The sequence below is a fragment of the Lissotriton vulgaris genome, chromosome 7 (genome assembly GCF_964263255.1).
Source record: "Lissotriton vulgaris chromosome 7, aLisVul1.2, whole genome shotgun sequence".
Lineage (NCBI taxonomy): Eukaryota > Metazoa > Chordata > Amphibia > Caudata > Salamandridae > Lissotriton > Lissotriton vulgaris.
The window spans coordinates 228,236,975-228,253,840 of record NC_141695.1 but is presented as its reverse complement, the minus strand read 5'-3'; the positions used below and the strand labels follow the sequence as shown (position 1 = coordinate 228,253,840).

The following is a 16,866-nucleotide window of genomic DNA, read 5'->3' as shown; positions in this document are numbered from 1 at the left end:
TAACTGTTTTTTTCTTCTTTTTGTTGTTTTATATTTTTTTAATGTTTTTTTAACATTTTGTACTTCTTTTGGCTTTTATGAACTATTTTATATTTTTTTTGTTATTTTTATGAGGAGAAACAAAAAACAGGCAATTGAAAACGGCTCAACTGGAGCGAAAAAAAATCATGAAAAAATTATGGATTTTTGGGGCATTTGTGGTTGTCACCAGCACGGTTGATGAGCGTTATGCTTTGCTCACCATAGGTTATGGTCTTACCACAAAAAATACAAGAGATCTTGTATTGCCCAAACTTTGGTTGAATGTTTGGGACCATCTCCCTTGTTTCTGGTCCCGATGGAGTGGGTTGCTTTCGTTTGGAGGTGCTGGGTGAAGATTGGGGAGGGTTGCTGGCCAGTTCTCTCACCTCTGCCGCAGCATAGTTGTTGGGATGCTTGCGCTGCATGTGTCGAATCATGGTGTTATTACCAAATGAATATTTCTTATTAGGGTTCCCCCTTGAAAGTTCAATGCCACAGATTTGGCAAGTCACCTTTGGCGCATTCACTTTCTTCTTGCCCTTTGGGATGGAAAAAAACTCCCATACAATGTGCTGCTTTGCCCTTTATGGGGTATTGTCTTCTGGCAGCCACCTCCTCCCCTCCTCCTCCTCCTCCTCCTCTTCTTCTTGACCACCAATGTGATGTTGTGGTGGTCCTCTTGGTGGTGGTGGTGGTGCAGATGCTCCAGCTGCTGCTGCTACTGTAGCCATTTTAAAGTACAAAATATTACTCAAAGATCTCCAAACAGGTCTTCCTCAGTCAAAGGACAAAGTCAGAATAAGGAAAAAAGGTGGGGGCTTTCATCATTTGGAGAAAAAAAACTGTCCTGAACCAATGAAAAGTGTTATTTTCAGGTCACATGACCTGGGCTTTCATCATTTGGAAACCAAAACTGTTCTGCACCAATAAAAAGTGTTATTTTCAGGTCACATGACCCGACGCGCTTACACGAAGCACCCGGGGTCCCGCCCCGGGTCGCGTCGCGTAAGTGCGTCGGATGCTTATGTTGCGCGATCGTATTCGCTCGAGTGCTTCCGGGTGCGCTTACGCCGTGCGTATCACGTGGACGCGGCTACGCAATACGTCACAATGATGTTTTCGTTCGTGGCAATAGCGCTAATGGGACGCTCACAGGTGCGCGCCCCGGGGCGCGCCGGAAAACTGCGCTTTCCGGTGCGCACACCGGGTTGTGCACCGGGAGCGCACCAGGGCAAAAAAATATATATATAGTATTATATAAATATACAATATAGGATTCATTATAAAAAATATTACATTTCATAGGTTTGAGGCCCTATATATAGTTAGGAATTAGCATTTAAAAAACCTATTAAATTCACTGAAAAAAACATAGGTTTCACACCAGTTATAGTTAGCTGGAAATTTTACTGACATAAAACCATAGAAATTCCAACGTTATAGTTAGTTGTACTCACTATAACAAGCGCGCCTTCAATGCACTGCTGATGTTGTCACATATTACATCACTCATGACATCGTCAGTGACATCACTCATGACATCACTTATGACACCATCCTTGTGACAGAGTGACAGACCTCCTTTTAGTGTAATGTAACCCTTGAAACACATATTCAAAAATAGAAACTAACATTTTCAAAAAATGGAGATACACATACCCGTTACAACAACCAATTCAGTAATTCCACCATCTATATACACATCCACTCATTCACCAACAGTTCTATATAGTCACTAATACATATACTCACTCATCATATGTAGTGATACATCTATACATCCTGTTATACACCGACAGTCATCCAAAAGTTACTCACACATGCAAATAAATTATTGAACATCCATTTATTTGCATATACAACTATACACACACTACCTCCTTACTTCTAAGGAAACTTACACATACTTACTCTCTTAAACAATCACTTACAGAAACACATACTTATTTAAACGAGAACTCTTACAATCTCTTACTCTCACATATACTCACTTATATACATCAAAACTCACATCCACTACATTGAAATATATGTCGTTACTAAAAAAGACAATAGTGAGACAGTCATGCACTCACTAACACACACATATACACACTCATCCACCCATACAGTCCTGCACATATCAAGAGAAAAACCAAATTACACAAGCACCCTCTTGAAAGTCCATTTATCTACGAACATAACTGTAGGATAGTGGTGTTATTTCCAAGGTTATTACACCAACATCAATCAATGGTTCAATGGCAATTCAAAGTATGGATCCAAAACCAAATCTTGTGCTTCAAGTTCTTTATTAGTCAAATATGTTAAAAGTTTCCCAGCTTTACACTGCCGACACGTGTTTCGCCCTCTCCAGGGCTTTTTCAAGGCTACCTTCGTTTGGTCTACGCTGGTCTGGCGTCGGAGAGGTCTAGAGTTCGAAAAGATACGGGTATGAAGCGTTGTGCGAAACCTATTGGATGTCTTGATCACAGCGAGCTAATCAGGATGTGGGTTCCCTCTAAGTACCTTCAATTTTATTAGGTCCCTCGTGGAGCATTGAAAGAACAAAACGATATTGATGGAAGTTTGTCTTGTTGTGGGGGTGCGACTCGCTGCGTGGAGGTAAATCCTATCTTACTGGGTTAGAGATTCTTGAAGACCTTGATAAGTCTTATGCTCGTTGTTCTCGGCGCCGGGTCTCCACTGCAAGGCAGTGGAGACCCGATTTACCTCCACGCAGCGAGTCGCATGAGACTCCTAAAAGTGTGGATTCTGTAGAAAAACCCGAGCGAAAGCCAGATTGTGAATGATGTAAAATATTACAAGATTCAATGTAGCTGGTGAATTGTTTATTTACGTGCTTTTCCAGAATCTTAGAATAGACTGGAAGAAGCGAAATTGGATGGAAATTGGTGGGGTTATTTGGATCTGCATTGGCCTTTTTCAGCAACGGTATAACCATTGCGTGTTTCCAAGAATTGGGGACCTTGGCCTCCCTGAGTGACGTATTCAATAACTCCAAGATGAGCTTAAGAGAGGAGGAGTCTAGGGTTAGCAGAATTTGGGGAGGGATGGGATCTAAAGGGGAACCGGATTTAATACTTCTAACTATGTCGTATAATGTAGGAAGGGTCAAAGGGTCCCAGGCAATAATATCCGATTCCGCCGACTGATGATCGCATGGAGTGGTAGATATGATAAGCTCAGGGGGATATGGGGGGGAGGCATTAGGGGGACCAAAGTCAGCATATATATTCTCGATTTTAGAAACCAAAAAGTCTGCTAAGGAGTCACATTGTGCTTCATCCAAACAAGGGGCCTTAGGTTGAAAGGTGGCACCAGAGAGTTCCTGCACAACTTTAAACAAGGCTTTGGGATGATTTTGGGCATTTAGAATAGATGAGTTAACATATTCAGTTCTGGCTATCTTGCAAAGGGAATGATATTTTGTTAAAGCAGCATTATATTGCAATTTAATGTGAGGGTCGTAGTCAGAGCGACACTTCCGCTCTAGGTGTTTACGGCGGGTTGTTTCCTTTTTTAGAAGGTCATTGAACCATGGTGAAGGGGAGTGATGTACATTAAATGTCTGCTTTCGAAGTGGAAGACAAGTATTAACAGCAGAAGTAAACCACTGGTGAATTACGTCCACTTGATCAAGGCTACTAACCTCAGTAAGAGGCATAGAGTTTAACAAAACGGAATTAAATTTGTTGGAATCAAGATTCTTCCAATTGCGGGTCAATCTAGGTTTAGAAGCCGTTGCAAGGGAGTTGAAAGATTGGTCAATCGTAATGGAGAATTCTACAATAAAGTGGTCAGACCACGGGACAGATAAGGAAGACTTACACATTACTGCTTCTAGATTGGAGAAAATTGGGTCGAGCAAATTATCAGCCTTATGAGTGGGGCCCGAATTATGCAGGGTAATGTTCATGGCTGCTAGATCAGATATCAAATTGGTACTGATAGGGCAGGTTTTATCATTAAAGTGGACATTAGGATCGCCAACAATTAAAAAGTTAGTCGCATTCAATAGTAAAGGAGCTAAATGCTCTGAAAGAGATGAAGCCCAAGAACTGGCAGGGCAAGGGGGGCGGTAAATCAGGGCACCTGTAAGGGTGAAATTAGGGGATAGAAGTATCTTAAACAGCCCAGCCTCACAATTAGGAATAACAATATCCTCCCACTTACAAGAGAAGGCTCTTTTAAAAATAATAGCTATTCCTCCACCCTCCTTACCCCTTCTGTTTCTACCCGTGTAGGTGTAACTATCAGGAAGAGCAGCTGCGATATCTGGACCCGAATGGTCCGTCAACCAAGTCTCCGTAAGAAATAGGGCGTCAGGTTGGGAGGAGCTAAAAAGATCAAAAACGTCTCTACTGTGTTTTGGGAGAGACCTGCAATTTAAACTGATGAAGTTAAATGTGTGGGAAGGGGGCTCCTGAATAGGTTTTCGTAAGAAATTGGATGCAGAAATATCTAATATTGAGGGAAGCGAAGAGAGGGTCAGCGAACAATCAGGGCACGTAAGAAAGGCTTGCTGTGGGCACAGAGGAGTATCATACGAGCATTGGGGTGGCCTAAGGGTCAAGAGTGTATTTTTAGAATAGGTTTTCCTTAATGTTGGACACGTCGAGACAGAAGAACTGGCCCTTGGCCGCGTACAGTCGCGGACGGGCGCAGACGGGCAGGACTCTGGCGCAGACGGGCAGGACTCTGGCACGACTCCGGCGCGCCACTGTCGCACCCGCTGCGCGCGTCCGCTGCGCGTCGGCCAGCACATCGGTTAAGTAGGGAGGCGGTGGTAGGAGGCCTAGACCGCACACCCCCACTTCCGCCGGAAGTGAGTAGGGATAGTAAGACCTCCCTCTACACCACGAGCTCAGCTCGGGGAGGAACGGGGAGTGGTAAATACAGATATTCAGGTGACTGTTAGCAAGCAATTTTAAAATCATGCAGAATTTTTAAAACACACGCAGTGCAGGCGACCTGTTTAATGTGCCCCCCTGCTCTCTCACAGCAGCGTCGCACACACAGAAGCCAGTAATGCACAAATGAACAGTTAAAAAGTAAAGAGATCGCAGTCCGAGCACCTATATCGTGCCCCCCGCAAAGTAAAATTACACAGCGCAGTGCGAGCACATAGATCGTGCCCCCCGCAGTCGAATCATCTAGTATTCAATTTACAAAGATATGGCAATGCACATACCCTCGCTAGTAGGTCCGAAGCCTGACTCTCCCCTGCGTTAAGTAGGGAGGCGGCGGTAGGAGGACTAGACCGCACACCCCTGCTTCCGCCGGAAGTGAGTAGGAATAGTAAGACCTCCCTCCACACCAAGAGCTCGGCTCGGGGAGGAATGGGGAGTGGTAAATACAGATAATCAGGTGACCGTTAGCAAGCAATTTTTAAAATCATGCAGAATTTTTAAAACACACGCAGTGCAGGTGACCTGTTTAATGTGCCCCCCTGCTCTCTCACAGCAGCGTCGCACACACAGGAGCCAGTAATGCACATATGAACAGTTAAAAAGTAAAGAGATCGCAGTACGAGCACCTATATTGTGCCCCCCACAAAGTAAAATTACACAGCGCAGTGCGAGCACATAGATTGTGCCCCCCGCAGTCGAATCATCTAGTATTCAATTTACAAAGATACAGCAATGCACATACCCTCGCTAGTAGGTCCGAAGCCTGACCCTCCCCTGCGTTAAGTAGGGAGGCGGCGGTAGGAGGACTAGACCGCACACCCCTGCTTCCGCCAGAAGTGAGTAGGGATAGTAAGACCTCCCTCTACACCACGAGCTGGGCTCGGGGAGGAACGGGGAGTGGTAAATACAGATAATCAGGTGACTGTTTGCAAGCAATTTTTAAAATCATGTGGAATTTTTAAAACACACGCAGTGCAGGCAACCTGTTTAATGTGCCCCCCTGCTCTCTCACAGCAGCGTCGCACACACAGGAGCCAGTAATGCACAAATGAACAGTTAAAAAGTAAAGAGTTCGCAGTCCGAGCACCTATATCGTGCCCCCCGCAAAGTAAAATTACACAGCGCAGTGCGAGCACATAGATCGTGCCCCCCGCAGTCGAATCATCTAGTATTCAATTTACAAAGATACAGCAATGCACATACCCTCGCTAGTAGGTCCGAAGCCTGACTCTCCCCTGCGTTAAGTAGGGAGGCGGCGGTAGGAGGACTAGACCGCACACACCCGCTTCCGCCGGAAGTGAGTAGGGATAGTAAGACCTCCCTCCACACCACGAGCTCGGCTCGGGGAGGAATGGGGAGTGGTAAATACAGATAATCAGGTGACTGTTAGCAAGCAATTTTGAAAATCATGCGGAATTTTTAAAACACACGCAGTGCAGGCGACCTGTTTAATGTGCCCCCTTGCTCTCTCACAGCAGCGTCGCACACACAGGAGCCAGTAATGCACAAATGAACAGTTAAAAAGTAAAGAGATTGCAGTCCGAGCACCTATTTCGTGCCCCCGCAAAGTAAAATTACACAGCGCAGTGCGAGCATATAGATCGTGCCCCCGCAGTCGAATCATCTAGTATTCAATTTACAAAGATACAGCAATGCACATACCCTCGCCAGTACTAAGTGTTGTCAAAGCCTGTGCATGCTTGCACTGCGATGGAGTGAAGAATATATATGTGTATATATATATGTGTATATATATATATATATATATACAGAGAGAGAGAGAGAGAGGGAAAGAAATGATATGCCTCATCTTTCCTCCTCCAAGCTTCTCACTCTTTTTGCACCAGTGGCTAATTAGGTATATAGAGTAATATTGAAACATACATTGTAGTATTTTCCATTCTTGAAGCAGCCACAGTTCTCCATGGAAACACATCCTTTGCCATCGAAGACGTATCCATCATCACATTCGCAGCCCTCCATGCAAGATGTTGGGCACAGAGCTGGATTTGTGATTCCGGCACAAGATGTAGAGCAGATGTCTGCACATACAGCATAATGGCTGTTTGGTGGACAGCTGAGGGCTGGAGGGAGAAATAAGAAAAACATATGATTCATGGGTATATGACAAGGAGAGACAACACAGGAGTGACATAGAGGCAAAAGACGAAATTACTCTGATATAGGAAGATCAATAACTTTTCTGCCAATTACTGATGGCCAGAGAAACTCCCTCCTCATCTACAGCAATAAAATACTGCAGAAATCTAGAAGTAAATTTTACCCCTGATCTTTCTTTGTGTCCACAAATTCTTTCAGTCTTAGGCATCCGTTTTTCAATGCAAAGTTCTGCTACCACCTCGAAAGTCAGTAGCACATGTTCTCATTACCTCATGGATTGACTTTGCTGACAGCTTCTACCTTGGCCTACCAAATTATCTTATAATCCGCCTACAGACGATACAGAACGCAGCTGGCCCAAGGCACATGACAGCTCACTTCTATGGGTTAGGCCCGAAATATATCACGGCTAGATTTAAATACACCTACTGACTAATCATCTAAAAATTAAACATCCACTTCCCCTCACGTTGCACATAGCCCATGTAGGTCAAAAGGACCCCCTTGCACCAATAAAATGACACACACCAATTTAATAGAGTTGCCCACAGAGGAAAGTACTGTCCCCACTGTAGTGCTAAACCAGCTTAAACTCACCATCCCTAAAGGTGCTACCATTACTTTCCAGTACCTCACTAGAAGGTGTCATGCACAAGTGAAGCTATAGAGTGTACCCCTAAAAAAAGAAAACAAAAGGTTTGTTTCAAAACTGTCTAAAGCTGTGTTTTTTCCAAGCAAACTTACAACCAACAGCTCTTACCCACCAGGTGTGCGATCTAACTACATGTGCACCATAATTACAGCAGCCACCACCCCTCCAGTTGAAACTTCCAAAATAAACTTCAACAAGACCAATCACAAGAACATAGACTGCACGTTTCCTGGACAAACATTTTTTTTCTTCTTAAAAAAAAGAATCTTTTGCACTTCATCAAGCCAAGATCCCTCAGGGCGCCCCGGCGACAGACGGCTCCTCTAAAGACCATCCTACACACTAGGAATTATTTTTAAGTTATGTATTCCCATATTGTTGTACACTCTCAGCCTAGCCTGGGTGCTCTCATGTACTGTTAAAACTAGAATTCTGCTTAGTTCCACGAAACCAGTTTTGATATTTTTACAAAATATGTTCAAGGACCTCTCACACCTCACTTACACCTACACGGTGTCCAACGCTAGCATTCCGCATGCAGTACACAGCTCCCTTCTATGCGACACATAGTAACTTTTCTGGCAATTACTGATGGCCAGAGAAACGCCCTCCTCATCTACAGCAATAAAATACTGCAGAAATCTAGGAGTAAAATATACCCTTGATCTTTCTTTGTGTCCACAAATTATTTCAGTCATAGGCTTCCGTTTTTCAATGCAAAGTTCTGCTACCACCTCGAAAGTCAGTAGCACATGTTCTCATTACCTCATAGATTGACTTTGCTAACAGCTTCTACCTTGGCCTACCAAATTATCTTATCATCAGCCTAGAGACGATACAGAACGCAGCTGGCCCAAGGCACGTGACAGCTCACTTCAAGCAACTGCACTGGCTCCCAGGGGCAAAAAAATGATAGTTTTCACAGGGCTTTCTCTGGGTTAGGCCCGAAATATATCACAGCTAGATTTAAACAATACACCTACTGATGCTTGAGATCCTCCACTTAAACCTCCTCCACATCCCCAATTTCAAAGAGGTTAGAAGGGGTGACATGTCTTTCAACTATGTAGCAGCAAATGCATAGAATATGCTCCTATCCCTTCTCTGTTCCAATAAATCAGAGTCTGTTTAGGAAGCAACTCAAAACATGCCTGTTCACTAACATTTAAGAGCCAGCAATATGGCTTAGATTTTTGGGTACTGCCTGGACGCACTTACTGGGTGGCTGTTTTATAAATTCCAGTAATTCACTCATACTCAAGCCAATGGCAATATACATTTGGAGAGACAGGATGATTTAAACATTGGGTGCCATTTCAAGCTGTGTACCTTGGTAAACTGGCCAACCTATGTGAAAATCAAGGACCCTACCCCTAGCAGAAAGATAGCGGCAGAAAATGTCATAGCTCAGCAAATATAAAAGAATTTGTTGTGGGGCCCGGGTCAACATTCTGAAGCCAGGCCCTTCATAGAATGAAGGCCTGCTTAGAAGTGTGATGCAAATGTCCTGTAGGGAAAGAGAATGCCCGGCAGATCCAGCATTTGGAGCTCACTTGTGATGTTAGCTGTTATAGCTTTCTCGTCATTAATGAACAGAGCTGTTATAGTATAAAATCCATAAATAAAGGAGGCACAACAAATGAGTCCTGGGCCATCAAGGAGCGTGAGGTTTGGGGAATAATGACCTCCCTCTTCTGACATCCCAGACTCTTCTGGTGTCCCTACAAAGCTGACTACCACCTGTGCCAACTAGCAGCATCCGGTGATGTTAGGAGACACGGAAATGATATATGTGGTGAAGGGATGGAGACAAAGACATTATATTGTAATGGAGATAAAGAGCAAGTACTGAAGTGCTCTAGAGGAAACCCTCTGATTTTGCAGGAGGTGCTAAATCTGGAGGATTATACACTGGTTTGATTTGCTCCTCATACAGGACGAATCAATGTTGCGTTTAGGAATTTTACCTGTGTCAACCTTTACGTCTAGATGGTCACTAGATGGATCTCCTATATGTAAATTCTGTCAAGGAGGCGATCAGAACATTGAGCATATTTTATTTGTATGCCCCTATCCAAATATAGTTACAGCACGGTCAAGATATCTAGATCCGATATATCACAAATGTAGAATTACTACAGTAAAAAATTTGATATTAGTGTGTAAACAACCTCCCAATGAATGGGTCTGTTATAATTTGTATAAATTTCTAAAGTCTTTTCTAACATTATATTAATTTTTGTGATTTATCAGTGGATGAGTCTGTTAAAATCTTTACAAATCTCTAAAGTCTTTTCTTATATTATATTAATTTTCCTGATTTATCTATGTAAAATGTTTTTAAATATTTGTGGTCCTCAGTAGAGTACCAAAACAAATAAAAATTTTTTTGACTTTTTGACTACAGGACGAATCATGGCAGAAGTTCTGTTGTGTTTACTCCAAAAATCATGTCTTCCTCCCCCTTGCAGTCGTGCTTTCTGCTTTCAGTCTGGAAGGCCTTAAGACATCAGTGGGTAAACAGTTTAGTTATCAACTGTTTGTCTGTCATAGCAGTGGATTATGAGAGTCAGAAACTGAAATTAACGATTGAGGCTCTCTACTAGAGCCATGCACAACAAATAGTCAGGAAATTAAGACATCAGTTATGTTGGGGAAGGGCCTATGCCTACTACGAATAGAGTATGGTACAGTATAAGGATGGAATATAAGTCAGTTAGAGACACAGTGAGGGAGTGTAAGAACGAAGGAAAGAGGTAGATTGAGAGAGAGAGGAGACAAAAAGGAGGCAGCTATAGAAAGGAGAGGAGGTTATGAAAGTGACATAGGCGTATAGGTCATGGACAGTAAGACATGGAAACAGATTGACATAAGCAGAAGGATGGAGAGATAGAAACCGAGACAGAGACAGAGAGAAAGAGTGTGCATGACGTGTGCAACAGGAAATTGTTTAACTGTGAGGAAACAGCAGAACATCAGGATAAGTCAAAGGAAGGGGGTAAAGAAAGAAACAGGACGAAGCGGACACACAGTTGCTTCAATACGTATAATAAAAACAAAAATGACCCAATGAGCGGGAAATCGTAATGAGTGGCAGAACATGACGAACCATAGTGAGACCTAGATATGTGAAACAGGGAATAATAAGTATCGAAATACATCCAGTTTGACAATTTAGTATGATGGCAATGGAGGTAATTAACCGGACAAGAGCAAAAATTGAAACACTAATATAGATGTCGTTATAGTAAATTGCTTGACAAATGAGAGATAGCAAAGAAAATATTGATACCAAGGTGAAAGAAAAGATATTTTAGATTGAAAAAGGGGAGGGGGAATGCTGGCTAAAGTATGGTGTTTACGTATACTTACGGCAGAAGGAAGCACTTCTCCAGGGCTGGATAGTGACGCCAGCAGCCTGGCATGCAGCCACATAACTTTGGATGCTGTGACACAGGATGTTCTGATCGCCATTGCCTGCACAAAGGTCAAAGAGGCAGTTGTTGTAGTATAAATCCGTGATGATGATGTCGTAGCAAGCACTTAGAAGACCACCGGCTTTCTTCAAGAAGCCGCAGTAGTTGACCTGCTTGAAGACATTCATCTGTGAATTCGGACAGACAGGGCAGGCATTGCCACTTCCGCCACAGCCTTCATTGCAGCTGACACCTGCAATATTGACGCGCCATCCGGTGCCAAACTTGGTGGCATCTGAAGCCAGAGTCTTGTCGGGCAGCATGAACTCATCTTTGGTGTCCCCGTTATAATTACCGCACAAGCCTTCGAGTTGGCCTTTGTAGTTGCCAGGGACAGTGACCACAACGTGGTAAACCAGGTCATAGCTGACCACTAGGCCGAAGTCGGTTTGCACAATGATTCGGATCCCTTGCTGATAGACTTGAATTTGTCCTTCCTTCAAGGTCAGTGGGATATTATTGTTGATACCGTTCACCTGTCAAAAAGTAAAATGTGACGTTATTAGCTCTTGTATTATTACAATTGATGTTGCTTGTCATCTCAACTGTTAGTGAAGAAAATTGCAGTACAGCAAAAGCACGCCCACTGTAAACATTTTGCAGAAATATCTGTTATGTCTTCGCTATTTACAGTTACCACAGGACAATTTTCATTGTTTTTTAATCCTTTTTAGATTTAGTTCAATTAAGGCAAAAGACACAGATTCCAAACATATTGATCAAGGATTCGTCAGAGGGCAGCCAGCTACCTGGATGCACTGCACGAAAGGGAAGGAATACAACGTATTTAACATTATACAGCACATTCATGTCCTTTCCGTGCACTGACACACTTTTGGCTGCCAATGCACATGGTGCAAGGATGCCTGAATTGTAAGCAGGTGTGTTTTTGTGCAGGAAGGGACTCTTTCCTGCACAACAACTATCTTCTGAGGCATATTCCTCTTTCTATGTGTGCTGCAGAATGAGGAGAAATAAAGATATTTCTCCTAGTTTCATCTCACCTGGGGAGGAGTAGCATTTTGACGCATATCCAGGTATACCAGTAATGGTAAATCAGGGAATGCGCCAAAATCCATGGGCAGATGCATGGGAAAACCCACACTCCACCCATGGAACGCCTCCCTGGTTCAGACTAACCCAATGCAGCAATCTGCGCTGCATTGCGTTAATTTAGATTTTTCTGGCCATGCAGGGCCGTGCAAGGTGGCTTTGCGTGGCTTGCTAAATCTTACTTAGTAGTTGTGTTGCCCTTGAGCTCCATTGTGTGGCGCAAGGGCAATGCAACTGCATGAAAAATATTCCCCTCTATGTTGAGAGTGTTACAATACAAAATTAAGCTCACTATGGTAATGTGATTGTAAAGGTCAGGGTTACCCCAGTGTCCATAGCTAGGCCATTATTAAGTGTGTTCCGAGAGATGTTTGTTTCATGTTTATTTTCATAGCAGTGTTTGAGCAATACAATGTCAGTAGTATAATGACCGAAATAGTCCACAGACACACGCCTACACATACACATACACACACACACTGTGCAATCCACAAGCAGCGTCTTTCTAAACCACTCACCCTTCCTGTTCGAGAGACAGAATCTTGTTCTTCTCCAAGTAAACTTTTTCATCCCCAGGCTCTCCTCGATTATTAATCCCTAATCTCTGTTCCACATAGATCCTGCTGTTCTAGCCTCCCTTACTTGTGCTGTCAAGTGATTATGTCATCATTTGTGTCCATTGTGAGCCAAATAAATAAATAAATGCATTGAACTTAAATATTGATAAAACTCCAGTAGTTTTTCAGGTCAGTGTAAAAGATCAATAATTAAGTGCAAGTGTCAATAGCCTGTGGAGGTCAAACTTGTGGAGGTACGGGGCAGTTATATGTTTCAATTCCATGGATATTGAACTATGAGGTGTAACAATTTGCTTATATATAGCACTGCATGCTGAACTTTCTACGTGTTTAATGCCTATAAATGTGTTAATGTTACCAGTTTAATGGTACTCAGTTTATCCAACTTGGATGTAAAGCAGAACTTGCAGATCACAGTAAATGTCAGCAACAATGTTAAATGTTATGAATGAATGATTGAATTAGAGTTAATTTAGAACGTTGCAACGAAGGACATATTGTCAGATCATGATCCAGGCTTACCCTCACAACTCCTCCTCTGTTCTGCAGGAGCATAATGTTGTATCCATAGACGTCAACCACAACCATCTTAGTCACCGACACTTTCCCATTTCCATACTTTTCATTCTCCACATTGATGGTGAAGGAGGCCAACGTATTTATAAGGGGTATAGTTCTTGACAGTGTGTATGTGCAGGTACCTTGAAAATCAAAGGGCAGCTCATCGAAAGTGCGATAATGGGGATCACCTGCTGCCGAGCACTGGGCTGAACCAATGGGATGGCACTTCTGGATGCCATTGACTATCTTACACTCCTCATTGGCTTTGCAAGAATATGCTTTGCAATCTATGAGTCCACCTCCCATACAGGTGCACAGATTGGAACACAGGCCATTGGGGTAGAAGACCTCTCCAGGCTTGTAGTAGATGCCGTTGTATTGACACCCACACTGGGAGATGGGAACACACTGGCTACCGCTGAGTACAAAACCTTCATTACATACGCAGCCTTCCTTGCAGTTTGCATTGCATTCTACGGAGCAAGTGAAGCTGTAGCAGGTGGCGGGGCAGCCACTAGGACATGTTTCATAGTGACTATTAGCTCCACAGGATGGGCCTGAAATAAAGAGAGAGAAGAGAACCCATTAGCAAAGATATGCTCTTGAAACAGTGTCCACTCTATGTGCTTTCTTTATGACTTTTCTCTATGGTTGTGTCTGTAGTGTGATGCTCCGGAGTCTGGATAGTTCACACATGGCTTAAAAAGTTAAGCTTTTTCCTAATTTTCAGAACAATTAATGGTTGAGTCTCAGTGATCTAGGAAAACAAGCCAACAAACAATACATGTTCTGTGCTAATCGGTTTACATGGAAAAGAATAGTGTTTTCTATCCCTGCTCCATTGATGGAAACCCATATGAAGTACTATTGCTTCTGTTAAGTCATTTTGTGTACATTAAACACAGAGCCCGCATTAATTTTCTCTGTTCTGGTCTCTTATGTCCTCAACACACATACTTGCTTGTCGTAGCTCCCCCTGCATTTTCAAAAGATATTACAGATAAATCGCGTATCTAAGCATCACATGATATACCATTCTTATGAAGATGATGAAAACATTCAGTAAAAGTCCTCAGTTTCTTATCTAGGTTTAAAGAAATGGAACCCTGGATGAACCAAAACTGGTTCAAGTTTAATAACAGTAAACCTGAGGTAATCCTGATGGTAGTAAGCACAGACTTGATAGACAGCAGCCCCTCTCTCCAGTCTATGGAAAAGGGTGATCACTGCACACATATGTATAGAAAATGCCAGCGAACTACAATCAGAAGGCCCTTTCTCTGGCTGCAGATGGAACCAAAGAGTCTGTTTAAGTTCCATCGTGAACTGCATAATACCCATCCTATTTTTGGACTACTTTCAAAATAAGACCTTCTGATATACCCTTTAATCTTCCAAATTGAATTTTGCAATGTTCCATCTTTGGTGGTAGGTCGTAGCAGTTCCTAATTTGTGAAACAAAGAGTGCTGGTGCCCAAGGGTCTGCTCAGAAGCTAGCGGCTAGGGCATTGAACTGAAGGGTGCAGAATACCATGGCTGGTAGTCTTTAACCCGTTCTATGCTCATGACGGAACCGCTCCGTCATGAGCATCGGCTGAGCTGTGCTCATGACGGAGCGGTTCCGTCATGGCCCGCTCGGCGCGCCTGCGCAGCGCGAATTTCGCGCCTGCGCTGAGCGTTCCATTGAGCGGGCGCGTTCGTGACGAACCGCTCCGTCACGAGCACAGCTCAACCGTGGCTCGTGACGGAGCGGCTCCGTCACGAGCATGCGAGCGCCGCTCGGCCGCCCCACCTCCTTAGCGCTGCAGCTGAATTCCCGCCGCAGCGAAGGGGTTAATCCACTACCAGGCACCTCCTGCTCCTTTATCTCACTCTTACAGGTTTCTACTGTCTCTCTTTGTGACAGATTTTCTGTTTTTTGCTTCATCTGTCTTACCCTTTTGTTTGTTTTTCCTCCCCTGCACTTGATAAATATGTGATGTGGTGAAATAAGTGCAGGTCAACAGAAATAAGTGCTGGTGCCCCCTACTGACAACCAATGGCTCAAATTAAGCATTCGGTGGTAGGGGATTTGACTCATTAGAATCATGACTCTTGAACTTTTGTCTGAAAATATTGTTCCTGTAATCCCCACCATCCTTCATTCAACCTTAAAAATGGACCAGTAACTACAGACTTCTTTATGAGCCCCATGCGCTGGCTGAGTGTCACATTTAGTGGCGCAAACCTTGATATCATATCTATGAGGCCTCACAAAGCCACTGTGCTTATATTTGAAGGGCCTCATAGATATGGAGTAAAGCAAGGAAGTGCAAATTTCTGCGTTGCCTTACTCTGCACTCAAGAGGCATTCCATGGGCGTTGCGTTTGTTGTTCCCATGCAACAATCATAGATTTTGACGCTTATCCAGAATTACAGCACCATGCAAACCTGAGTATATGCCAAAACCATGCACATCCTGAGGTGAGGCATAAGGAGGAGAAATAACATTATTTCTCCTCTATAATTCTTCTGTGCTACATTTCACTTCTTACGATTGTTTCTGTGCAGGAAGGAACCCCTTCCTGCACAAAACAAATCCTGCTGACAATACAGGCACCTTTACTCTGTGATGCAAGGATGCCTGCATTGGCGCTAGGCTGCTGAAATGGTGCCGGATCTGGGGGACAGGACAGGAATGCACTGTATTAGATAAATAGGGCGCATTCCTGTCCTTTCACTTTGACATAGGGCAACGCAGCATGGTGACATGATGCCCACGTCAAAACCCAATAAATGAGGCCCGTGTGTCCTAAAGAAATGATCATTACTTAGCTCGATTACATCTGAAGACACTGGCTACAGCATACCTTTTCCTGAATGTGCCACTGACGCAAAACGTCTTCAGTGCAACACTTTGGATGACCTAAATTACTCTCTATAGTCTAATGGTATTAGCCCTCGTCTGCTCTGTGCAACAAGGTTGGGATTTTGGAAAGAGTCAATTATGGAAATGAACAATTGTTGTGTGTTAGAATAATATTAATGTGCTTATTTTTCAATGGAATGTTTGAGATGGTTAACATTGGCAATAGCAATGTGTAAAGAGCAATTTCAAGATTAGAGTAATGATTTAATTAAGTTATTTTGTTTAGTGTACCAGTAAACATTGTTGAGCATATTGTACTTTATTCTGTGTGTTTGCACTACTTGAATTATATTCATATTTTAAATAGAAAACAAGAGTGACAGCAGGTTACATTAACTTCAAATTACACAGCAACATTGGTTAGATGGGCTTATTCAGAACAAGAGAAATCATCCACACATGAACAATACTCAAAGTAAATAACAAAAAAGATATATTTGGCAGAATTATGCCAAGTGAGATGTCAACTCTGCCTCCTTTACAAGAGGTAGTCTGTGTGGTGTATCCACTCTGGCTGCAGCAATGCTTATTAAAATGTAAGCATTTTTGTTAACTCCACCTTTCCCACCTACCTCACAATGT

General features: G+C 43.1%; 1 protein-coding gene across 1 annotated transcript in view; it reads right to left on the bottom strand.

Moving 5' to 3' along the window:
- LOC147701266 (IgGFc-binding protein-like) overlaps window positions 1–16,866 on the bottom strand; it is a 933,218-nt gene that overhangs the window by 696,937 nt on the left and 219,415 nt on the right. Inside the window, exons 7-9 of the mRNA XM_086929331.1 lie at window positions 13,337–13,932; window positions 11,080–11,659; window positions 6,819–7,018 (exon numbers count right to left, since the gene is read on the bottom strand). Of these exons, the coding sequence (XP_086785457.1) occupies window positions 6,819–7,018; window positions 11,080–11,659; window positions 13,337–13,932 (1,376 nt within the window). The remainder of the gene's footprint in view (window positions 1–6,818; window positions 7,019–11,079; window positions 11,660–13,336; window positions 13,933–16,866) is intronic.